General features: G+C 61.3%; 1 protein-coding gene across 4 annotated transcripts; it reads right to left on the reverse strand.

Moving 5' to 3' along the window:
- Nucleotides 1-2,539: 2,539 nt before the first annotated feature.
- CDC42BPG (CDC42 binding protein kinase gamma) lies at nt 2,540-21,425 on the reverse strand. 4 transcript variants are annotated; one of them, XM_047692843.1, is made up of 37 exons: nt 21,100-21,425; nt 18,324-18,415; nt 18,161-18,244; nt 17,700-17,795; nt 17,268-17,416; nt 16,664-16,757; nt 16,251-16,451; nt 15,890-16,138; nt 15,441-15,520; nt 14,536-14,633; nt 14,351-14,431; nt 13,974-14,062; nt 13,690-13,869; nt 13,275-13,367; nt 13,046-13,167; nt 12,897-12,969; nt 12,560-12,666; nt 12,358-12,472; nt 11,975-12,123; nt 11,803-11,891; nt 11,341-11,393; nt 11,160-11,255; nt 11,010-11,069; nt 10,630-10,735; nt 10,277-10,410; nt 10,042-10,181; nt 9,858-9,939; nt 8,907-9,123; nt 7,923-7,985; nt 7,220-7,819; nt 6,074-6,171; nt 5,909-5,993; nt 5,661-5,781; nt 5,383-5,500; nt 5,080-5,203; nt 4,860-4,948; nt 2,540-3,884 (listed from the first exon to the last, which is right to left on the reverse strand). In XM_047692843.1, the coding sequence occupies exons 1-37, from the start codon at nt 21,257-21,259 to the stop codon at nt 3,828-3,830; spliced, it is 4,644 nt and encodes a 1,547-aa protein (XP_047548799.1). In that variant the 5' UTR covers nt 21,260-21,425; the 3' UTR covers nt 2,540-3,827. The 4 variants fall into 4 exon arrangements, with proteins under 4 accessions (XP_047548799.1, XP_047548798.1, XP_047548801.1 ...); XM_047692842.1 differs by having other exon boundaries at nt 11,160-11,258; XM_047692845.1 differs by having other exon boundaries at nt 4,860-4,945; nt 21,100-21,423.
- Between the last annotated feature and the right edge of the window lie 2,900 nt (nt 21,426-24,325).

The following is a 24,325-nucleotide window of genomic DNA, read 5'->3' on the forward strand; positions in this document are numbered from 1 at the left end:
ACCTCCTACTGAGCACGGAGCTGGACACCAACCCCGAGACCATGACCCCAGACGAAATTAAAGCGTTGGACACTTAACGAACTGAGCCACCCAGGCGCCGCATGGTCACTCCTTGTTCTTAAGGGATGCCTGTGAAATATTGAGGTGCTCAGTGTAAGACATCTGCAGCTTCCTTTCATATGATAGCAGGATATGTGCTATATACAAATGCAGATATGGATAGATACGGAGGGGAAGCCGAGGCAGCAAAATGTGAACAGTTGGTGAGTAGAGGTGGAGAGTACAAGGAGAGCTTATTTTCTTGATCTTTCCATAGGTTTGAAATTTGTCCACATGAAACATTGGAAGGAAATTAATTCTATTTATTTATCTTTAAGACTTTATTTTTTTAAAGATTTTATTGATTTATTTGCAAGACAGAGAGATCACAAGTAGGCAGAGAGGCAGGCAAAGAGAGAGAGAGGGAAGCAGGCTCCCTGCTGAGTAGGGAGCCTGATGTGGGGCTCGATCCCAGGACCTTGGGATCATGACCTGAGCTGAAGGCAGAGGCTTAACCCACTGAGCCACCCAGGCGCCCCTTTAAGATTTTATTTTTAAGTAACCATTATGCCCAATGTGGGGATCAAACTCATGACCCCAAGATCAAGAGTCACACACTCCACTGACTGAGCCAACCAGGTGCCCTGGGAGAAAAAAATTTTTTTAAAGATTTTATGTATTTATTTGACAGAGTGAGATCACAAGTAGGCAGAGAGGCAGGCAGAGAGAGAGGAAGGGAAGCAGGCTCCCTGCTGAGCAGAGAGCCGAATGCCAGGCTTGATCCCAGGACCATGGGATCATGACCTGAGCTGAAGGCAGAGGCTTTAACCCACTGAGCCACCCAGGCGCCCCTAAGAGATGATTTTAAACTTTAAAATCCTTTTATGTTTTCCAGCCCATCCCAGGCGCCCCGAAAATAAATTTTTAAAAAATGTGAAAATCTTTTGGCTGAATCATTGCTGGGTGTCTGGGAAGCAGCCATTTCCCCAGTTTGGGGAGGATGGTTGCGGGCCTTAGCTTGCGAGAGGCCTTGGGGTCCCTGCCCCCTCTCTGGGGTTCTGCATCTCAGTGGGTGGAAGCAAACATTTCCAGAGGGGACTGAAGGCATTTTACACTCATTGCACCGAAGTCTCGCCAGAACGTCCCATGAAGTGGGTCTTAGGATCCCCCATTTACGGATGGGAAGACGAGGCTTAGAGAGGTCGGTAACTTGTCCATGACTGCACAGCTAGGCTAGAATTCAGGTTGTCTGACTCTCAAGGCTGGAATTCCCAGGGCACCCTCCAACTCCCATTCCCAGCCAGATGTGACACTGGGGCCCCTTCTTGGTACTGTCCCCGGTTTAGGGCTGGCCATGCGTCTCAGGGCATAGTCCTCAGCTCCCCAGGCCTTTCTCTTTTTTTTTCCCCCTGAGATTTTTATTTATTTATTTATTTGACAGAGAGAGAGAGAGAGATCACAAGTAGGCAGAGAGACAGGCAGAGAGAGAGGGGGAAGCAGGCTCCCCGCCGCGCAGAGAGCCCGATGTGGGGCTCGATCCCAGGACCCCGAGATCATGACCTCAGCCGAAGGCAGAGGCTTAACCCACTGAGCCACCCAGGCGCCCCTCCCCAGGCCTTTCCTGATCCCAGGGGCACAGGCCGTATCCTCCCTCCCTGTGCACCTCAGGCCTGGGTCCTGCTCAGTCATGGACCCTAGAGCTGAGAACAATGAGAACCCTCCCACGCCTACCAGCCTGGGTGGGGCAACAGGGCGCTGGCGCCGAAGGTGTGCCCCGCAGATCCCCGTCCACCTCGCTCCACCCAGCTCTGTGCCCCCAAGGCTTACTGCGAGCTGCGGGGACCAAGCTCTACGGTCCTCTGGCTGCTGCTTGTGTTTGGACAGAGGGAGGCGGGAGGTGGAAGCAAGTATGAGGAATGCGCTCCTGGGCTGGCTGCCTTTCTGCTCAGCCACTGCCAAGTTTGACTGAGAGCCACAGCTTCTATCAGGTGACACCGCCGTCTCTTCCCGCCTGCGGGTGCTGACAGCTTCCCAGGAGGCTAGCGCTCAGGAGCCCTGCCTCTCCTTGACAGGTTCCATGAACACTGCCCGCATTTCTGTAAACCGTCCCTTTGCTGTTGAACTGTCCTCACCCCCATTGGCATGTGTCATCTGATTCCTGGAAGTATGGGGGAGAGAACTCAATTCTTTAACTCTCCCTGACATCCCCGTTCCTCCCTCCATCTTTTTTTTTTTTTAAGATTTTATTTATTTATTTGACAGAGAGAGATCACAAGTAGGCAGAGACGCAGGCAGAGAGAGAGGAGGAAGCAGGCTCCCTGCTGAGCAGAGAGCCCGATGCGGGGCTCGATCCCAGGACCCTGAGATCATGACCCGAGCCGAAGGCAGCGGCTTAACCCACTGAGCCACCCAGGCGTCCCCTCCCTCCATCTTTGATCCCTCCCCGCCACCCCAATTTCTGAGCCCCAGGAAGACAGATCCAGGCAGGGAGGCCAGCAGCTTAAAAAGTCATCTTTATTGGTTTCCAACTGCCTCACAGAGCATCAGGGTCAGTCCCTCCTGGGAATATGGCGTTTGAAGAGATAAATACTTATTTTGCCCCCAACTTGTCAGTAGAGGGAAGTTTAATAAAAATAGTAATATAATAACAATAATAATGACTATGATCAATAATAAAATGCCTCCTATGATCCCCTAATACACAGGTGGTTGAAGCTTTGAGAGAAAGGACCACCCCCCCCTTTCTGGGAGGGGCCAGAGTGTGCCCGGAGACCCTCCAGCGGCCCCCATCAGGTGCCATCTCCCACCAAGTAGCCTTTATAAATACCCTCCCCATCCTGTCCCTGTCTAGGAGTGATCTCCCCTGGGCGGATTAGATACAAGGTCAGTTGGTTCACAGGGCCCCTCTCTGTTTCCAACCCCGCTGAGCTCCTCCCCAGAGAGAAAGGCCCCTATTAGTAGTGTTCTCCTCCCGGCCCCCCTCGGCTCTCTGCTGCTCTTTACTGCTCCTCCTTTATCCCCGTCCTCCTCTGGGTGCCTCCCCGCTCCTGCCAGTCACTAATATAGCCTCTTTCACTTCCTTTCCTTCCCCTACCTTCTCCTACTTCCTTCGCCTACATCCTCCTTCACCTACATTCTCTCTGTTCCTGTCTATTCTCCTTCCCTTTGAAAAAAAAATTTTTTTTTTAAATTTTTAAGTAATCTCTATACCCAACATGGGGCTTGAACTTGCAACCCTGAGATCAAGAGTTGTATGCTCTACTGACTGAGCCAGCCAGGCGCCCCATTCTCCTTTCCTTTGGATCAGACTTTCCTACGTCGACCCTGAGCAGATACTGTGATACACCCCAACTTGGCCTCACCTACAGTGTAGACAGTCCACAGCCAAGACCCCACCATTGCTCCCAAGGCCCAGTCCTTCTCTATCCCTCATCCTGACTCTTGCTTGTAGGCTTTCTAAGGCTTGGCACTGAAAAGGAGAGCTTTGGCACAATTGCCCCTAGGACTCCAGGGCAGATGGGCCCCCAGGGCAGAAAGGGGGCCATTCTATTCCCATAGCTAGCACAGACAGGGGCTGGGAGCAGAGGGGAAAGGCAGGATAAGGGCTGGGAGTCAGGCCCCCGGGGTCCTGGGTACCCAGACCAGCTTCCAAGTCGCTCTCCGACCCAGGCCCTCCCTGAGTCCGAAGTTGCACACATCCCCGGCCAGCCGGAGCATGGCATTCCTCAAGCTCTTTGCTCATTTCTGTCTCTTGGTCCTGGGATCGGGGTGGGCTCTGCCAGAGAGTGTCAAGGGGAGCCCTCTGATTCAGGGGCTGGGGGGAGGCTCCGGGGCCGTTCTGACACCTGGAGGGGGAAACAGAAGGAAAGACTCTCTCCTCACCAGACCAGTGCCCCCCACAGGCCTTCCAAGACCCATCACCTGCTGCATCAGGGCCCTTGGAGGCGGCCAGATGTGAGGTGGGAATAGGACTATAGGAGAAAAAGCCCTGGGTAACTCCTACTTAACCCTGGAGCCCAAATCAAAGCCCCTTTGTTCATTTACTCAATTCTTCATCAGTCAGCAAACACGCTTTTCTCTAGGCAGAAGCCAAACTTGACCCTCACTATCGGGGAGCCCACAGTAGAGGGAGGAGGACTGGCATCAGAGGAAAACCATAGCACAGAAGGATTGACAAGGAGGGATGCGGAGCAGGGCCCGGGTCCTAGGGAGGCTGGTGGCTGCCAGGTAGTGATATTAGTGGAGAGCCTTGAGAGTGGCCTGGACGTTAATGAGAGAGCATTCACAGCCGGGGGGACGCCAGGGGCAAGAGCCTGAAGGTGTGAAAGAATATGGCAAGTCCCAGGGCTCTGAGTGGCCTGGCGTGGCTCCCGTGGGGGTGGCAGTGAAGGAGCCTTCCCAGCTCTTATGCCTTCCCCTGTGCCCAGCCAGAGCGGACTCTCCTCTGATCCTCCACCCCAGGTTGGGCCTCTGAAGAGTTCCCCTTCTGTGACTTCTCCCCATGTGTCAGGTACCCTGCTGTAGTCATCATCGCCTCGTACAGCTATCACTTCTAGAACAATCTCACAATAACTTCATTTTATAGGTGAAAGGGAGGCCGGACATCTCGCCCAGGGCACACACCCTGGGACAGTGAGGGCCAAGATTCCCACCTAGGGTGACCTGCCTCGAGGCCTCTGTTGGGGCCCACTGTGGGGCCAGTCGGTCTCTCTTAGTATCCAGGGCAGGGATGGGCCCAGCTTGTTCTCTGGCTTCAGGTCCCAGCACAGAACAGAACTGCCTGTGCTTTTACAGGGGAGGAGAAAACCCCACCAGCTCACCTGTATCAGGGAGTCTGCGGGGCTCAGAGATCCCTGGGGGCAGGACACGGACTCGCTGGACAGAGATGTCCAAGGCTTCCTCTTCACTGCTCCAGGAGCAGGATGGTAGGGTGGGGGTGGGGAGGGACACAGAAATCCAAGGTCAAATATGAGGGGTCCAAAGCGGGTGGAAACTTGGGGGAGCGAATGAAGGCAGTGGAAGCAGGGGGGTTGTCCTTACTGGCATCCGTGTCTCCAGAAAGCCCGTCACTGCCCACGGAGGCTGGGCGCCGCGAAGCCTCTGAGAAGCTGTGGGGACGCTGCGGGCCGGAGCTGCGCGTGCCTCGGCCCTTCCCTTCTGGAGCCTGTTGGGGGGCAGTGCAGAAGGGCTGGGACCGGGCGGTGAAGCAGTAGCAGTGGGGACCCCCGCCTGGACAGGCTGAGGTCTCGGGTCCCAGGTAAGCAGAGGCTCAAGCGGGTCGGGAAGGCCGGTGATTGGCTGAGCTTCAGCACGGCGGCTTGTGATTGGCTCCGGAGAACTCACCCGGGGCAGGTCCCTGGTGCCGGGCTTCCCGTCCATGGGGCCCACGTGCACCAGGTGGTTGAAGTTGGTGGGCGGCGAGATGAGCTTGGAGCGCACAAAGGGGTCCTTCAGCATCTCCCTGCGGGTGGAGGGATATGGGGGGAAGGGGATATAGGAAAGGGGGAGCTCCTTCACCCCGACCCTCTCCCCAAACGGACCCGCCCCTGGGACGGGCCTGGGTTTCGCCCCGCCCCCAAGCCCGGGAGGCCCCGCCCAGCTGCCGCATCGCGCAGGCGTACCTGCGCCGCTGCTGTCGCTGCTCTTCCGACACGCGGAAGAAGAAGTGGCGCTTGCTCTTGGTGCGGAACAGCTGGCGTCGGCTGTTGTCAGTGAGGTCGGGGATGTCAAACTCGTCCTTCTCTGTGGGAGGAGCAGAGGGCCGGACGGTGCTCCCAAGTGCCCAGGGCCCCCGTCCGCTGGAGCCCAGCGTCACACATGCACAGGTGAACGCACACACTCCGTACTGTCTTGCACACGCACTTCTCACCTGCCAGCCGGTTCCTGAGGTAGGTCAGGCGGACCTTCTCCGTGCCAAAGAGGAACAGGGAGCCCTCCGGGTTTAGGGGTCGCACCTGAGGCAGCAGGCACAGAGGTCAGCCGCGCTCCCCGACTGCACCCCAGTCCAGGGCCAGGGGTCTGGGCAGGCCCTCACCTTCTTGAGTGGCACCGTCTGGACCCATTCTGCTTTCCTTACATCAAACACATCGATGGAGTTCTCGCTGAACACTGTCAGGTAGGGGGCTGCATAGCCTGCGGGGCAGGAGACGTGCTGTGCAGCCCCTGCAAGCCAGGCACCTCTGTGCCCTCGTCTCCTCCGCCGCGGCCCGGGGAACACCCCCTGGGTCCTGCCACTGCACAGTAACTTCCACGCCCCACCGAAGGTCCTTCTGAAGACTCCAGCTCGCCCCACCCAACATCCAGAAGAAATCAGATTACAGTCTTGGAGCACTCACTAAGTGGCATGCCAGGCATAGTTCCCACCACTTGGCAGACTTTTTCTCCTTCATTTCTTAAACAACTCTGGGCAGGTCGCGTTATCATCCCAAAGTTACAGATGACGCAATGGAACCTCAGAGCTGAGTAGTGGCCAAGGTCACCCAGTGGTGAGTGAGAGCTGGGAATTAGCCCTGGGCAGCCTGATTCCAACTCCTACAGAGGAAGTCTGTGCTACACCCAACCCACAGGCCCAACCCCAGAAAAGCCTCTGCTTGTGAAGGGAGCTGTGTCCCTGTCTTTTAGCCCAACGCCATCTCGCAGCTACCTGTGCATGTCTTGGACTTCTCCACTGCCCCGTTCATTCATTCATTCATTCATTCACTCATTAATTCCTCCAAACATTCATAGCCCCTAGGATGTGCTTCCCTGGGCTGGGTGCAGGATGTGATGAAGAACCCAGCCCCAGCCAATTCCACAAGACCCCCACCGTACCAAACCAGTTATTACAAGAAGGTACAAAGAGCAGTAGGGCTGAGGTCTGCATACACAGGTAGGGGAGCAAAAAGGAACAAAGGACCAGAAATGGGGGAAGGCAGGGCGGGGAACGTGAGAGCAGTAATGACAATGACAGAAGTCGTGGTGGTCATTTACGGAGAGCCTACCAGCCCCAGGCCCTGAGCCGGCATCGGGGCTGGACTTGGTTGTTAAGAGTTTGCCAGGTACAAGAAAAACAGTTTAGGCGAGGGGAAGAGCACGAGCAGAGAGGCCCAGGAGAGGAAGATCTGGTGCGGTCCACCGAGGGCAAAGCAGGGTGTGGTCAGGCAGGAGGACCCTCCGCAGCCTGGCCCTCAGCAGGCCTTACCCCAGCCCGTGGGCACTGCTGGCCACAGCAGCTCGTGGATGCGAGACTTGCGGCCGGCGCTGTCCACATAGACCCCCGCGGTGGTGAAGAGCAGCAGGAACTCACTGAGGCTGAGCTCCACGGCGCCCAGTGCCTCACCTAGGCCCCCACGGGACGGTGGCAGCTCCTCGGGCACCAGACCAGCCCCTAGCGCTAAGGGCGCAGCCTCATTGAGCAGCGGGTAGAGGGCAAAGGCACCAGCGGCTCCCACGCACAGCCGGTCGCCCAGCAGCCCCAGGCTCTGCACAGGTGCTGGTGCCTGCAGCTCCCGGATGCGCCGCTGCCAGGGCCCTGGGCCCGGGCCCAGCTGGTAGCAGAGCACCTGGCGCTTGACAGCTACACAGAGCACAGGAGTGCGGGCCTGCAGGATGCGCCCGGCTGCCAGCGCCTGGCAGCCTCGAGACTCGGGGATCTTGGCACCCACCACCTCCGCGCTCTCCAGCTTGGCCAGGGCGAAGAGGCGCACGCTGGGGCCTCGGCCGCACAGCACGACCAGAAGGCCCGCCGCGGGGCTCACCGCCAGCCGCTGCACCCGCCGGCACTCGCCCACCTGGAAGATGTCTTCAGGGTTGGCAGAGGAGAGTGTCAGCAGCCGTGCCCATCCTCCCCCGGCCCCTGGGGCTGACCCCCACCCAGGCCTACCCCCGCCCCGCCTGGCACATACCGTTGCTGTGCAGGTGGATTACAAAGAGGCCCTCCTCGGTGCCCAGAGCGAGCCGGTCCTGGTCTGGTAGTGGGAGGGAGAGAATCAGGGCTCAGGGAGCCCATCGGTAGCTGCAGATGAGGCAGCCTGCCCGTCCTTGCTAAGCCTCAGCTTCTCCTGAGGACATGGGGACGGCGAGCCCGCTGTCCCTGAGTCACCGGACCCTTCTCAAAGTCTGGGCTGGCTCTATGGGGGGCCGGGGGAAGGCCCACAAGGGCCAGGGGCAGAGTGAGAGGCCCCCACCCCAAGTTGTGGGAATTGCATAAGTCCTGTCACCTCTCAGAGGCTTGTCTCTTCCTGAAGTAAAGTGGGGACAAGGGGTCCTTTCTCCCAGAGCTGCCCATGAGTGCCCCGCTCACAGTAGTCCCTGCTCAGCCAGTGCCCTTGTCCCCCCAGTGACCAGTGGACACAGGGGCCCTGGAGGAGCCGCACAGTCTCTCCCGGGGTGCCCACTCTGAGTGTAGGGGGTGGCCCCAGGTCTCCAGGGCAGGGGCTGGCTCAGGGCCAAGGCCAGCTGCCTAGGGAAGCCAGGAGGCACTGCTCCCTCACTTCTTCATGGAGGTCCCGCTGAGCCCCAGGTTCCTGGACGAACACAGTGGCCCCAGAGAGGGCAGTGTGAGGCTCCCCCGTGGTCTCCCTGTTGCCGGTAAGAAAGCCAGGACGGGAGCCCTTATTCGTCTCTTGCTAAAGCCTCTGCTCTTTTCACTCACTTAAGATGCTTTGAGAAAAGCAGAAACTCTGAGGCACAGAGAAATGGAGTGGCAGAAGCCAAGCCCCCGGCCCCTGGCTCCGGGCTGCCCACACAGCCACGCCTGGGGGAGGGTCACGGACATAATGTGGAGAGTCTGCAGCCTGTGGCTATAGGGACCCAGCAGGGACCAGGCAGTGACCAGACAGGAACCCTCCCGACAGGCCCAGGCTCCTCCCCAGAGCCGTGTGGCTCACCGATGATGGCGGCGCAGAGCGCGTGGGGCAGCAGTGGCAGCCCGTTGTCATAGGCTTCCTTCAGCGCATACACAGGCCTTGGCCTTGGCCTCGTGTCCAGCAGCAAGCGCTGCAGCTCGCCCAGCACCTGCAGCCAGCGCGCCCTCTCGGCCTCGCTCTCGGCCAGCAGCAGCACGGTGCACACGGCAGGGGGCACGGTCAGCTGGGAGGCCGTCACCTGCGGGCAGGGGCCCAGGCTGGAGGGCTGTGGACTGACGGTCGGCCATCCCCTCCCTCCCCGGGTCGACGCCTCTTAACACCATCGGGAGCAGTCAGGCGCCCGGCTGGAAGCTGTCTTCCAGCAGGTGATTTGCCAGGTAGGACGGTCAGACCGGCACACCAAGGCCAGAGCCCTGAGCCAGTGCCATGGTGGGGAGGGACGGGGCATTGTGGGAACATCCAGCAGGCTGAGAGGAAAGGATGACCTCTTCGGGGAAGAAACATTTCCGCTGGAGCCCAGAGGGTGAGTGGAGTAACCGGGAATGGTCCAGGCTGGGGAGAGGCTCAGGGGTTGCCTGGGCCGAGCAGAGGAAACGGGATGGGAAGGGTCCGTGGTTACAGGGCACTTTTGGAACTGGAGAAAGCAAGCTGTGTTCAGAGCAGAGAGAGGCTCCAGAGGGAGGCTGGGGAGGCCTGCAGGGTCAGAAATGGGAGGACTCAAGGCCACACTCAGGAGCACCCTGAGGTGATAGGAAGCCACAGAAGGATCCTAAAGGAGGACACGGCCAGCTTCACAGAAAGCGTGCTGCACTGTGGGATGGAGGCTACAGTAGCTGTGCCTGTGGAGGTGATGGGGTGGTGGGGGCAGGGGCGGTGAAGAGGGCAGCCACGGAGAAGGACACAGAGAAGCGTGGCTGGAGCAGGGCCATGCAGAGGCGGACGGCGGCCTGGCCCAACCCGCCTGGCACTCACCCTAAAAATGCATGGCAGGTCCCTGGACTGGGCATGGATGACATCAGAGGCCAGGACCGGGGTGGCTGAGAACTGGGGGTCCCTGGGGAAGTCCATGGAGCTGGTCAGAAGTTATAGGGCCCCTGGCTGCCTCCCCCCCAACCCCTGCAGCCCTTCACTCCCACCACCCCTGCCTGGTACCCACCTCAGATCCAGGGCCTGCAGGAGGGCCCCGCTGGTCGGGCTGAGCCGTGGGTCAGGGGCGTCAAAGAGGAGCAGGCGGGAGTCGCTGAGGGCAGCAAACACGCGCTGCCAGCCGCGCCGGACGCCTGAGGGCCGTGGCACCTGCAGGGGTGGCGGGAACGGCAGGCATGGGAGGGCCCGCCGGGCTCTTAGCCTACCCGCGCTGGCCTCCCTCTCCCTGGCCAGACCCAGCTCACCGACAGGAAGCCCTCGTAGGCTGTGCCCGTGCCCGTTTCTGGGTGCACTCCCAGGGCTGTGCGGAGGAGGTCAGGGGGCACGGGGCAGGGCGGGGCTTGGGGGGCACATGACGAGTGACAGAAGTAGCCACAGGCTGTGGGGAAAGCAGAAGCCAGTGGTGTGAAGCTGGATGGGGACAGCCTGGAACCAGGACTCTGAACGGTCACCAATTCCCCCATCACGTGAGAAAAAAAAAAAGAGAGCGCGAAATGGAGCAGCAAGAAAACTGGGGTGCGTCCGGATTAGGGCCGTCTCATTCCCTCCACCCAGGGACAGGAGCGGGGCGAGCAGGTGGAGCGGGGTGGGGTCTCACCATCACAGCCCAGGCCCTGGCGGCCCAGGCCCAGCATCAACGAGGTGCAGCGGAGACACTTGGTAGGGGACGGAAAGGTCCGGGGTCGCAGCGCATGTGAACCAGGCTGGGGAGGCGGGACACACCTGTTACCCACAGCTGACCGTGGCCTCCCAGGACCCTGTGTCCCATCCCCGAAGCCACCCGGAGGCGTCCGGTGGAACCAGGGAACGAGCCTCGGCAGTGTGAACCCAGCCCCAGTGAGCCCATCACGGAGCTCAAACTCACTGCCCCCGTCCCCTGTGGAGTCTGCCAGCCGTGATGCCTGGGGAGGGACCCAGGCAGGGACCTGGCAGAATGGCTTGGTGCCCCCACCCCACTCCACCCCTCCGGGTGCTGACCTTTGCTGGAGGACCTTCAGCAGGGGCGCTGGGAGCAGCAGGCGCTTTGGGGAACACGGCCTACGGGGGAGGCAAGTGGATGGGTGAGGAGGGCACAGGCAGCCGGTGGGGGCCCAGCCCCCGAAACGCGGGACTCACGCCTGTCCTCACCCCTAGGCGCAGGCTGCGGCGGCCCTCTGGCCTCAGCTCTGGCTCCACACCGGGCCTCGGGGCCTCTCCTGAGAGGCCAGTGTCCTTGGTGGACTCCTGGGCAGTGAGATGAGAGGGGAAGTCACGGCGCTTGTGCTCCCCAGCGCTCCCTCCAACCGGCCCTGCTGCACACAGTTCTCACCTCTAAGCTCCGGAGGGACAGGAAGGGAATCAGGGAGTTTGAGGGCTTCGTGTCTGCAAACAGAGAGCACAGGTCACTGGGGGTGGGGCCCTGGTCCAGCCCTAACGCTCGCTCCTGAGGAACTGGGGGCGGCCAGACAGTGCCTCAGTTTCCACCTCAGTGAAATGGAGCAAGGACGGCAGGCTGTGGTGGGTACGCATACAGCAGGCGTTCTCTAAGTTCCGGGTAACGGTGGGGTAAGCAGCAGAGTCTGGACTTGTCTCCACAGTCCTGTAAGGCCGTCGTGGACCCCCCTCAGTCCCCATGAGGCTGGAGCCGGAGGCCTCACTCCAGGACAGGCAGGCAGACAAGCACTCACCCCTTGCGCTGCGGGAGCACCCACCTCTGGGCTGTGGGAGCACTCACCCACCCCACCCTGGGGCCGTGGGGACACCTGCTCCCGGGGGCCACGGGAGCACTCACCTCCTGGGCCGCGGGCCGCCAGCTCCTCTCGCAGGGCAGCCAGCTCCTGCTGCAGGCCCTGATTCTGCTTCTGGGCCTCCTGCAGTCGGCTGGGAGACAGGCGGCAGAGGGCTCGTGAGGGGCCTCCGCAGAAGTCCCGAGGCCCCTTGGCGGGGCCTGCCCATGCTCTCACCTCTCGGCCTGCAGCTGGGCCTCCTGCATCTGCGTGAGCTGCTCCTGCAGGCTCTGCTTGGCCCGGATCTCGGCCTCCAGCGCCGACTGCAGCTCCAGCCTGGCCGACGCCTCCATCTTCTGCAGCCGCCGAGCCTTCCACTGGTGGTCCTGGTGGCCAGGGGGCGCCGGTGTAAGATGCCTCCCGGGGGCCTGGCTGCCTCAGAGGCCCCTCCCACCTGAGCACACTGCCGTCCACGCCACCTGGCCAGACTCAAAGCCCTAGACTGGCCATTGGCCTGCTGCGAGCTCAGGCAAGTCACCGATCTTCCAAGAGCTTAATGTCCTTGCCTGCCGAGGGAGGCTCCTGGGACACCGCCCCCCAGGGTGTTCGCAGGTGCTCACCAGTGGCCGGGCAGGGAGCATCTGGGTGCCCACGTTCCGCAAGGACTCCAGCTCCTCGGCCATCTTGGTGGCCAGGGCCTGCAGGTAGCCCCTTGAGACCTTCTCGTCGTTCACCCTGATGGCAAAGGGGGTTCAGGGTCATGGCCTGGACCCTCAGCCCCACCTGGGCCCAGCCCCTCCCCACTACCCCCTTGGCTCCCACCAGCTAAGGATGTCAGCGATTTGGGCCTCCCAGTTGCTCTCCGTCTCCCGCCGTTCACCCTCCAGCTGCTGCTTGCTCTGCTGCTCCCGTTCCAGCTCTTCCACCAGCTGGGGACCAGGCAGGAAAAGGGTCAGTCCCCGGGGGTCCCAGCACCCTCGAGCCCCATCCGTGTCCACCCTAGTTTACCCACCATAGCTCACCTGCCAGCTGTGGGTGCTACCGGGCTGGGGAGACCGCCTGCTCTAGGACCCTGGCAGCTCGGACCATCCCCCCGGCTAGCTCCCCACCTCTGTCCCGCTGCCCGTCAGTCTGTCCACCCTCCATCTGCCATGCTCACCCGCTCCTGCTCGAGGCTCAGCCTCCGGTTCTCTTCTTGTAGCCGGCACAGAGCCTCCTCCTTCCCACTCAGCCTGGGGAAGCCAAGATGGCCCGATGACTCCCAGCACAGGCCCCCTCCGCTCCCCCAACCCCAGCAGCCCAACTCACGCGTGGCCACGGGCCTGCTCTAGCTGCACGCGCAGGGCTGCCACCTCCTTCCTCAGCTGCGCTTCCTGAGGCCCAGCCTCCGGCAGCCCCGTGCCATTGGTCTCAGAGGCAGTGTGGATAGTCTTGGGGACACAGAGACAGGTTAGGGCAGGGGCCTGAGGAGCTATGGCCCACCGCGCCCCAGGGACCCAGGCAGAAGTGCCCCTTGGAAGAGGTTAGACCTCACTACCTTGACCCGGAAAGAGTCCTTCTCAAGACTTTGCTCCCTCTGTCTCTGGAGCTGTGTCACCTCCCGGCAGAGGGTAGCCACTTGGGCCTGCAACTGTGACGAGGAGGCATGGGGACAGCCACTGCTGACTATGTCCACACCAAGCCGCTCCCCTGCCTTGCTACACTCTCTGGGCCCTGCCAGCCATGGCAGGAATGCAGGCAGTGACCCTCCAGCCGGGTGTCCCCGCCAACGCATCCCCTCGCTCGGGCCTCGGGCATCCACAGTGGGGGTGCAAAGGCGTTCGGTGTTGCCACCACCAAGCCCAAAGCTCCCAGGGCTTCTTCCAGCCCCAAGGTGTGTGTGTGTGTGTGTGTGTGTGTGTGTGTGTGTGTGTGTGTGATAGCGGCAGTCCCCACCTGTCCCTATCACACACCTTTCTGCCGCTCTCCTGGGCTTCCTCCAGCTGGGAGCTCAGGGTCTGGGTCTGGCTGGCTGTGGCTGCCTCTCTCTCCTGGGCCTCCCGCAGCCTCTGGAGCAGCTCCTCCTGCCGCTCCTGGGCTCTGCGTAGCTCCTGAGTCTGCGCCCGCAGCCCCGCCTGAGCCTCAGCCAGCTCCTGGGGGCCCAGAGAGCGGATGGGGAGGGCAAGGCCTGGAGTCAGGGCACGGACCTCCTGAGCACAGAGCCCTGGGCCGCTCCCCCACCGCACCAGGCCCTCACCCGGATGAGCCGGTCTCGCTCCTGCCGTAGCTCGCCGTCCTGGCCCGGGCTCCCACCGTCTGTCTGGGCCTTGCTGTCCCTCGGCGTCTCTGCCAGGAATGGTCATGAGGCCCTTGCATACTGATGGCCTCAGCCACTCCATGTGCGGCATCTCCCAAAACCTTCACCCCAGCCCAAGAAAGTGGGTCTTCTTGGCTCATCTCCTATGTGTAGGCTCAGAGATTTTAAAATATTTCCCTAAGATCACACCTCGTGTCCAGAGTCGGGGCAGGACTGGAATCCAGGCTGGACCCAGGGGCGCCAGTTACACCGCTCAGCCTCTGGGGTGAGGATGGGGGGAAGAGATCAGGGGGCAGGGGGGCGGGGACGCGGGATACCTGACAGCCTGCCCTGTAGGGTCTGCACTTCCTTCCGTAGCCTCTCCAGCTCCCGGTGGTCTGAGGAGAACTGCAGGGCCTCTGTGGGGCAGGAGGTGGGCACCGGTTGGTGAGTAGCTAGTCCAACAGTAGCTTCCGGGTCAGACCCCCCCCAGCCAACCCCGGCCCGGCTGGCTCCCCAGTACCTTGGAGCTTCCGGCTCAGCTCCATCTTCTCTTGCTCTAGACAACGGAGCTGCCGCTCGAGGCCGGCCCACTGCTCGGAGCTGCTCTCAGGGTCCGGACTGGGGAGAGCAGGATGACATTTGGTGGCAGAAACCCCACCCCTTGCAGTGCCCCTCCACCTTCCCTCATCCACTCATCCATTCATCCAAGAAATACCCTCTGCGTGCCAGCTCCGGACCCAGCCCTGGGCTCTGTGCTGGCAGAAACAGACCAGACTGGACCAGACCCCGCCCCCGGGATCCCAGTGGGCAGGGCCGTGCCCCAAGATCCCCCAGACCCAGGTTCAAGCCCCAGCCCTGGACCTAAGAAGCCGCTTGAACTTGACTAGTCACCTAACATATCTGAGCCTCAGTTTCCTCAAGGCCCTCTTCGAGGGACTGGCATGAGGACGCGGTGATCGGGGCCAGCTGGCCCCATCCCTGGCACACGGTGGCGCTCAGAGTGCAGGCTGGATCCGTTTGCTGGCACCTCCAAGTGCCTCCTCACCGCCGCCGCCGTCCCAGGCCAGCCCCTCGAATGATCTAGGTCGCCTGGCCCAGTGTAGAATGGGCATCAAGAGGCAATAACGTGCGGCTCAGGGACTGGGAGGGGCCCTTCCAGCTCTAGGTCTCTGGTTCTGAGTCCGGGACCCTCTCAGCCTGCGTGGAGGGTCCTCTAAGGGCCAGACGCTGGGATGGGACCCAGACGGGGCATCGGCATGGCTCCACCAGAATTTGGACTTGTCTCCTCAAGAGCTCAGAGTACGCTCCCAGACTCGGACAGTCACCGGGTAGGCCGTTCAACCTCTTTCCTGGGGTCCTAGTGGCCCACATGCACAGTGTCCTCCAGGCCAGGCCTCCCACTAGGTATGTGAGGTCTAGACTCACCTTCCCGAGGTGTAGGTGAAACCCACGAATGGCAGGTGGTGGCCAGAGAAGGCCCCATGGGAGGGTGGTGGGAGGGTTCCCTGCAGAAGGAGGGGAAGGAGTGTCACACTCCACAGGCCCCTCTCCAGGCTGAGGTTCAAAACCTGGAGACTGCCCTGGGACCGGGAATGCCGACCTCCTCCTGCTCAGATGGAACCGAGGAGGGTGACATGGTCCCCACCTAAGCAGACCACAACCCCCACGAGTCCTCATGGCCATGGCCTCCCAGATGCCACTGAGAGTTCTTCCTCACAAGACATCCAGTTAATAGGATGACACTTGAGGTCCAAAGACCTTCACTCGTTACAACCCATCACAGCACAGGTGAACCGTAATGCCCGTGATCCTCTGGAGAACTTCTGGGGGCTTCCCACAGCCAGCAAGGTCCTGCAGCGGGACCCACTACTCACCGGATGGTTGAGGGTGTCGTCATCCACGTCGAAGTTGGAGGTGTCCACGGGCCCACGAAGCTCAGGGATGTAGGGGGCCGTGCTGGTTGCCAGGCGCTCCCAGTCCACGCCCTCAAAGAAGGGGTGGTTCCGGAAGTCATCCAGCCCCCCACGGCCCAGCCGGTCCTCTTGGCGGCACAGCAGCTGGCGGATCAGGTCCCGGGCAGTGGCGGGCACGTCGGGCGTGTCCGAGGGAAACTGCAGGTGATCCTGTAGGCCAGGGGGAGGGAGGGTGCAGGTGGTTGTCCCGGACCCCACCCCCGCCCACGGACATCCCAGCCGTGGGGGCTTAGGACTCCTGCCGCCCTCCCGGCAGCCAGACCTCGTGGTTCATGATCTTGCCGTAGGTTTCCACGAGGGATTCAGCATAGAAGGGCGTCTCCCCGAAGAGCAGCTCGTAGGCACAGACGCCCAGAGACCACCAGTCACACTGTGGGCCGTAGTGGCCCTTGCCCTCCTCCATGGCCTGCAGGATCTCAGGGGAGATGTAGTCCGGTGTCCCCACCGCCACTGACGAGTCCACCTGTGTGGGGTGGGGTGGGGTGGGTGGAGGGGTGACGACACCATGAGGATAGCCTTGGGCTTGGCTAGGCCTGCTGGCTCCTAACCAGATCCCCCGGGTCTGGCCCTGACACTCCCACTGGCCCAGTGACCCCACCTGGGGCCTCGACCCAGTCCTTCCTGCCCCAGGAGCTCTGCGCGCCGGGGGCCCCTGCCCTCACCCTGGGGCCTTACCATGCCGCTGTTGTTGAGCCGGAGACATGAGCCGAAGTCAGCCAAGCGGATGTGACCGTTCATGTCCAGCAGGACATTGTCCGGCTTGACATCCCTGAGGGAGCGCAGGGGAAGGGAAGGGCTTGAGCTGTGTGTGCAGGGGTGTGTGCAGGCACGTGCCTGGATGGGAGTACGTGGGCACACGCACGCTGGCGTGTATCTGCTCACATGTATGTCCGCGAGCACACAGGAACAGTGTGTACGCATGTGTACAGAGGGTCGGGGGGTGGTGGAGGCTGGTGACGAGGCCTCCTGACTCCCAAGAAGGGAGAAGCTGGTTAGACTGGGAAGAAGGACCCGTAAAGATGATCCCTGGAGGGAGCAGGGCCCACCGTGGGGGACGCGGGAGTCAGACTGCCCCAGTGCAGACTGCTAGCTAAACCCAAGCTAAGCCCTGACTTTCTCACCTGGGGACAAGGGCAGGCCCCCATCACACAGGGTTTTGGTGGGAGGACTCAAAGGCGTCACATGTACAAAGCCGCCAGCATAGGGCTTGGCATGTGCTGAGCACTCAACCACTGGCAGCCGTCCCCAGGGCAGTCAGCGGATGGGCTGGGGGCCCTACCTGTGGACGTAGCCCAGCTGGTGCAAAGAGTGGATGGCCAGCACCATCTCAGCCAGGTAGAACTGGGCCAGCTCGGGCGGGAGGCGGTCTTCAAAGCGGCTCAACAGAGTGAGGAGGTCCCCCCCAGCATAGTAGTCCATCACCAGGTACTAGATGGTGGTGGAAGGGGGTAGCCAAGAATCAGACAGTAGGGGTAACTGTTTTGGGGCCCTGGCTTTTGCCCACCTCCCCATGGTCCTGAGGTGTTCTGGGAAGGCATGAGCGTCTCCCAGCAGCTCTGGGGTCACTAGCTTCCAGCCAGAGCATAGGAGGCCCAGCAGGTGGTAGGGAGCGGAAGCCTCAAGGTTCCCGCAGGAGGGGTCTCTCTCTCCTCGGACCCAGCATCTCCTTCGTCCCCAGGCAACACCCCCCAACCTGGCTGAGTCCCCTCACCAGGTACTCGTCATCTTGGAAGGCGTAATGCAGAGCGGTCACCCAGCGGCTGTCCCCCTTCACCAGAACGTCCCGCTCCTCCCGGAAACAGGCAGTCTGCAGCAGTTTTGGGGAGTGGGGCGGGGGGGGGGGGGGGACGGTGGGATCAGGGCCCAGGAAACCCTCCTCACCAGCTCAGGGGATGGAGGAAGAATCAGTAAGTCTGGGAGCTCAGAACGAGGTTGCCTGTGTGAGCCGGGGCCTGTGCTCTATGGCTCTGGGCCTCAGTGTTATCGTAAGGAAAATGGGAACTATGTTAGCTTCTAAGAAAGGCTTATCATGGGGAAGCAATGGGGGAGGCGCGCTCAGCAGCATCGCCTGCCCCTTCCCCGGTATGCCCTGTACACCCCAGTGGCAGCACACCCGTCCCCACCCCTTGCCCATTGGTAGGATGCCCCAGTCCCGTCAGAGCCCAAACTGACCTCAGCCCTCTTCAGCATCTCCCACTTGTGCAGCATTTTCATGGCAAAAATCTGCCCGCTGTCCCTCTGCCTCACCACGGCGACCTGAGGCCACAGGGAGCACCAGGATCAGCTCTGCCCGGGTGCAAACCCTCTCCCCACCTATCCCATGCCTTGCGCTCACCTCCCCGAAGGCCCCTCGGCCGATCACCTTCAAGATCTCGAAGTCATCTCTCTGCAGCCTTAGCTCTTTTACCTTCGCTACGAAGGGGCTGGCTGAGGGGACACAGAGCAGAGCTCAGGGACCCCAAGGGGAGGGCCCCGGCTCCGTCTCTTGCCTGGGAGAAGCAGGAGCTGCGACCCCCACGAGGCCAGGGCAGGGATGGCCTCCCCGGAGCGGGGAGTCTCTGGTCAAGTTGCTGAGAGGGGCTGCACCACCCCTGCCTCAGTCGTGGAGTAAGAAGCACGGAAGGTGGGCTTTGCTGACCACCTGGCCCCCAGACCTCCTGAAATCCAGGGTTCCCTGACTCTAGGCAGTCTTGGTCCCAGGGGCCGATGGAACTTGTAGTCCTTCCCAGTCTGGGGCTGACCCTGGCTGACCAGGTCACCCTGGGGAGGAAGGGGATACACCAGTCCCACCCTCAGCTCACAGCTCTTGGCACCTGGCAGGACCAGGCCCGGGCCTGTCTTGGGAAACTGGACAGACGACATTCCTTGTCCCCGGAGAGGCTTCCCTGGCCCTGGGAGCTGGGAGCCCTGGTCTTGGGACCCTACAGGCACAGAGGTACCTGGCTGGGAGGGAGGCCTGGGGCAGCCCCAGAGGACAGGTCACACGTTGGTTCTGCAGGGCTCTGGGAGGACAGGCTTTGTGTGCCCCATGTGGGGCCTTCTCGGTCTGGAGGCATAAATAGGTCTGCCCACGTTCTCACAAGACTTAAAAACAGAGCCAGAAACCCTTCCCTGGCGCCTGACGCTGGCACCCGAGGGCGTGAACCCTCAAGATCTCCTCCGGGCCTGACCAGCCCTACAACTCTAGGCCCTGCCTCCCTCTCTGGACTCGGCTTTCACCCAGGCAAGAAGCCCCTCTTCTCCCAGCCCCCGACACTCCCTGGAGGGACATCTCCAGCCGCGCCCGGGCCCTTTCCGGGCCCTGAGAAGCCACAGGCCTAGGGAGGAGGTCGGAGCCTGGAAACCCAGGGAGGCAAGAATGGCTGGTGGGGCTGGGGTCAGCTGCAGTCTGGCTCCCTGCCTCAGTTTCCCCTGCCGGCAGGTAAACTCCCTGCCGGCTGGGCGGGTCTGTGGGTGGGACAGAGAGCTGCTCCACAGGTTGATCAGGCAGAACCCCCGCAGCAGGGGTGGTGTGCAAACCTCATTACAGAAATTAATTGTCTCTTTCCCAGGTCTGTGTGTGCAGCTGGGAAGCAGCCACAGGCATCCGGGGGGGGGGACTGAGGCCAGGGTGGCTACCTGTCAGCCAGACAAGAACCAAAACCCAGGGCCCACAGTCGGGAGGATCAAGGTCCCCAGGACAAACTGCCCAGTCCTCTTGCCTTGCCACAGGGGATGGGGGCTCTGGGCAGGAGCGGGGACAAGTTGGAGCAGGAGCAGAGTGAGTCACCGCCCTGCTGGGTTACCTCGGGAGATGTCAACAGACAGGCCCCCATGCTGGGGTCCTAGGCAGAGATGCTAGAGTCTGGCAGGGAGGAGCACATGTATGTGCAAATACACACACACACACACACACACATACACACACGTGCGTGGGCGTCACAGCAGGTGGTGACAATGCGGTCAGATACACAGGAGTAAGGCGCAGAAGTCCCAGGGAGAGTGGCAGGCACCAGAAGCAGGGGCTTCCTAGCTGTCCTCACCCTGGAGGAAAGGGCTGGGCTCGGGGCCAGCTCACTGGACTGTCTTGTGGGCCCCCAACCAGGCCAGGCCTTGTGCCTACCCAGAGCTAAGGAGTGCCCAGAACGCTAGTCACACACTGGGCAAACACTGGCCTCACCCCACCCTCCCGGCCAGGCCCCATGCCCTCCCCCCACCACGGCCTGGCCAGGCATAACCAGGGAGGCCCAGGGCTGGTGCCAGGCTTGTCCCCACACTGGGTTGACCGCTGCTCTGGGTCACCCACTTCCGGTGACTCAGAGGAGTCAACTAGGAAGGGGTGCAGACCCACCTCCAGCCGGGTCCCCCCACCCCCGCCCTGGGGAATAGACCTCAGGAAGCCTGGCCAGCGACCTGCACAGGGAAAGGGCCCGAGGTTGGTTCCTGTGTCCAGTTTGGGGTGGCCTTGTATGCCATGAGATGGACGTGTTTGTGTGTGTGTGTGTGTGTGTGTGTGCGCGCGTGTGTGCGTAGGAATGTGCAAGTGTGCAATCCCCATGGATCTGTGAGTAGAAGTAGGCAAGTGTGTAACAGCCAGTGCGGCTGGGGTGGCGTTCAGGGCGAAGTGTGGGGCTCTCCGGATCTCTCTTTGAGCTGTGAGGATCTCAGCATGTCCGTGTGGTATGTGGGAGACTGAAAAAGTGTGTGTGTCAGTGCGTGAGACATACGGGTCTGCGTGTGTGCCTGTTTGCTCTCCAGGGTCATGAAGTATGACGGGTGAGTGAGGAGTCCTTGACCCGATTCTGTAGCGTATGTGTTGTGGACACGAGTCTGAGGTCTACACTTGGGACCAAGCTTGTGTGTGTCTGCGTAAGTTGTGTATTGTGAACACGCGCCAGCTTCTGTGCATGGGAAGGAGTGTGTGTGTGAGTCTGAGGGAGGGTAAGGTGTGCAGCCGAGAGGGCCCAAGGGGTCCAGTGGCACATGTCAGGGCCAGTGCGGGCTCTAAGCGGGGAGCTCGTCGGGGTGCCGCTCCCCGCGGGAGGGTCTGTGGGCGCAGGGCGCGGGAGGGAGAGGGTCTCGGCGCGGTGTCCCTAGGGCCGCCCCACCTCGGTCCCGCCCGAGTCACTCACCCCAGCTCAGGAACTGCGCCACGTTGCGCTCCCGCCGGAGGGGGGCGCTGCTGAGCTCGTGGTGCAGTCCCAGCAGCAGATCCAGGAGGCCGTCGAGCCCGGGGCCACCGCCGGCCTCGCCCCGCGCCAGCCGCTCCAGCGCGCGCAGCCGCCGCTCCATGGCTGCGGCCAGAGCCCCACGCCCGGGCTAGAGCCAGGCCGCTTGCATGCCGGCCCGTCGGCCCGTCCGTCTGTCGGTCCGCGGGTCGTCCGCGAGTCCTCCCCCCACCCCTCCCGCCCTCCCCGCTGTCACCTTCCTCCGCTGCCGCCTGCGCGCCCACACCTGGGCGCCGCGCCCCGCCCTCTGCCCCGCCCCTCGACGGACGGGCAGGTGAGCTCCGGCCAATGGGAGACGCGACTGGACGTGAAGGTGGGAGGGCGGAGGCGCGCGGGGGCGGGGCCAAACCTCAGCCAGGAAGTGGGGGGGCGGGCCCCGAAGAGTAAACTCCTGGCTGGGCTGGACAGGGGGGTCTTTCCGTACTGGCCGGGAAGGCTGCCTAGATCTCTGCGCGGCCCCAGGCCCAGCCCTACCGGGCCCTTCGCCGGCCCCTAGCCTAGGTAGGGGATGACCGGGGCAGTTCAGCTTCCCTCGCCTCCTTGGGACAGCGACTGCCTCTCCCTTAGCTCAGGGAGAGGGGGCTGGAGACGCCCGCGGCCCCGGAGCCGGACGGGAGTTGTAGTCCCCTCTCTCCCCGGGATGCCCGCCGTGCTTGGCACAACCCCCTACCCCCAAGAGCGGGGCAGGGGTGGGAACCTCGCTAGTTTCTGATTTCATTTTATTTGTATCGTTACGGCCGACCCGGGAGACAGGTAGGTGAGGCAGGGATAGTTACACCCATCTGGCAGATGGACACACTGAGGCTTGAGAAGGACAGAGGTGAATGGAGAGGCTGAGGGTGAGGAGGTCCCGCAGCTAGACCCTGGAGTGGAGCTGGGCTGGCAACTCCACCACAGGCTTTTCAAGCCTTGGCGGGAGCAAGGCCTGTGGCCAGCCTGGAACGTGAGGGCCAAGGAGAGGTGGAAGCTGGGCAGGAGGAGGTGGGAGGGGGAGGGACTGATTCTGTCCAGTGACATTTCTGATTTCTGCCCAGCTGTCTCCAGCTGGGCTGGACCGGACACCAGGGGACTGTGGGTCTGTCCAAGAGGAGAGAACAAAGGGTGGGGCATTTTAGTGGCTTTAGACAACAAATTCTTCCATTAGGAGATCTCTTTGGGGATTTGCCTGCCCCCTCAGACGGGGACCTTGTAGAGTCCAGACAGGGTCATTGCCAGCGTTGGTGGAGGAGGCACTCTGTGAATGTCAGCGGAGTTGAACTGAGCCTCCCTGGCAGGACACAGGGGACTTTCTCTCAGGTGTCCCATTTGCTGTCCTCTGAGACTTGCCCTGTGGCTTCCCTGTGCCCACTGTCAGCGAAGTGGGGAAATGGAGTCAGGCTGTCTCACTCACTCCTGGCAGGGAGTAGGGGCAGGAGTTCTGGGGTGCTCGCACCTGAAGCATTCTGGGTCCTCGTCATGGGGCAGGGCTGGGGTGGGGCCCACAGGAAGAGTCCCCACCTCTACCGACCACAGGAGGGCGCCAGAGACCAGAGGAGGGCCCGGTGCTCAGGCCAAGTCCAAGTGCCCATCTCCTAGGGAACTAGAGGGTAGGCAAAGTGTCCTGGGTGGGAAGATGGGCCATTCCCTCTGCCCCTCTTGGACACCCTGATTCCCTGCCCCCAGCCCCCAGGGGTCAGCAGTCACGGGCCAACCAGTGAGGCCTCTGGGTCCTGGATCACTCCCAAGTGCGACCTCTGGCAAGTCCCTAGCCTCTGAATGCTATTCTCAGACAAGGCTATCCTCTTGCCCAGAAGTCTCCATCCCCACAGGGGTTCTTGGCTGACTCAGTCCACCTTACAGGGACCTGAATGCCTGGAATTCCTGCCTTTTACTGGGGGCTCCCTATAAAAAACATCACAATAGGGGCACCTGACTAGATCAGTTCCTAGAGCCTGCGACTCTTGAAATCTTAGGGTTGTAAATTCAAGCCCCAGGGTGTAGAGATTACTTAAGAAAATTAAAAATCTGGGGCGCCCGGGGGCTCAGTCATTAAGCTTCTGCCTTCGTCTCAGGTCATGATCCCAGGGTCCTGCTTAGCGGGGAGCCTGCTTCTCCCTTTGCCCCTTCTCCTTCTCGTGCTTTCCTATCTCTCTTTCTCAAATAAATAAAATATTTTTTTAAAAAATGAAAATTTAAAATTTTAAAAAGAAAAGAAGATTCCATGCCCACATTGGACAGCAGAGGGGAAACTGAGTCATAGGCCACAAAAACAGGAGTCCTGCTGAGGTCTGCTTGGGCTGAACTGGGACCAGGGCTCGGCACTCCCCACCTATCTGGTACTTGGTTCAGTTTGGTTCTGTATTCATTTTTGTCACATCCTTGTTCCAAGTCTCAGTTTCCTTATCTGTAAAAGGAGGTTGGGTGCTCTGCCCACTCCCGCGGGGCTCCAAGGTTGGAAAACCCTTCAGGACTCAGTCAGTGCCTGAACTCCTCCTCCAGCATTCACAAGCACCTGTCCTCCAGCCCTGAGCCCAGAAAGTTATTGCACCCAGCGTTGCTTTGTCTCAGTACATCTGTTCTCTGAGCTTAGGTCCTTGCCCCAGGGACCCCTGTTGTGGGCCAGCCCAGTGGGTGCTCAGCGGGTGAGTCTGAGCAGGAGACCCCCCACTACCTCCCTCTTCCCTACTGCCATCTCGTTCACTGCTTGTGTGAGGCCCACCCAGGTGCGGCACCTGCTGCCCTCATAACCTCTTCCCCCCTCTCTCACCCAGTCCCACCGAGAGCAGATCTCCGGATTACACCTTACATTCCATTCCTGCGGTGCTTCTGAGCATCTCAAAGGGACTGCAGATCTGTTATCTTCACGAGGAGGGGGTTATTATTTCCCTCCTGTAATAAATTAATACCTTGAGGCTTGGGAGGGGGGAGGGGGCAGTGCCAGCTTGCCTCCTGACCCAGGCTGCCGGTCTCCGCCAGTGCCGGGGAACAGGAGGGCAGTGTGTTGTGCCTTTATGCTGGGGACAGGAGTGAGGAAAGGCCAAATGACAGTGGACTTGACATAGACCTTCTGCCAAGGGCCTTAGACGGTGTGACCTGGGCTTACCGGGGGAGAGAGGCCAGCCCAGATAAGGGGGCCCCAAGTCAGGGGCAG

The sequence above is a fragment of the Lutra lutra genome, chromosome 10 (genome assembly GCF_902655055.1).
Source record: "Lutra lutra chromosome 10, mLutLut1.2, whole genome shotgun sequence".
Taxonomy (NCBI): domain Eukaryota; kingdom Metazoa; phylum Chordata; class Mammalia; order Carnivora; family Mustelidae; genus Lutra; species Lutra lutra.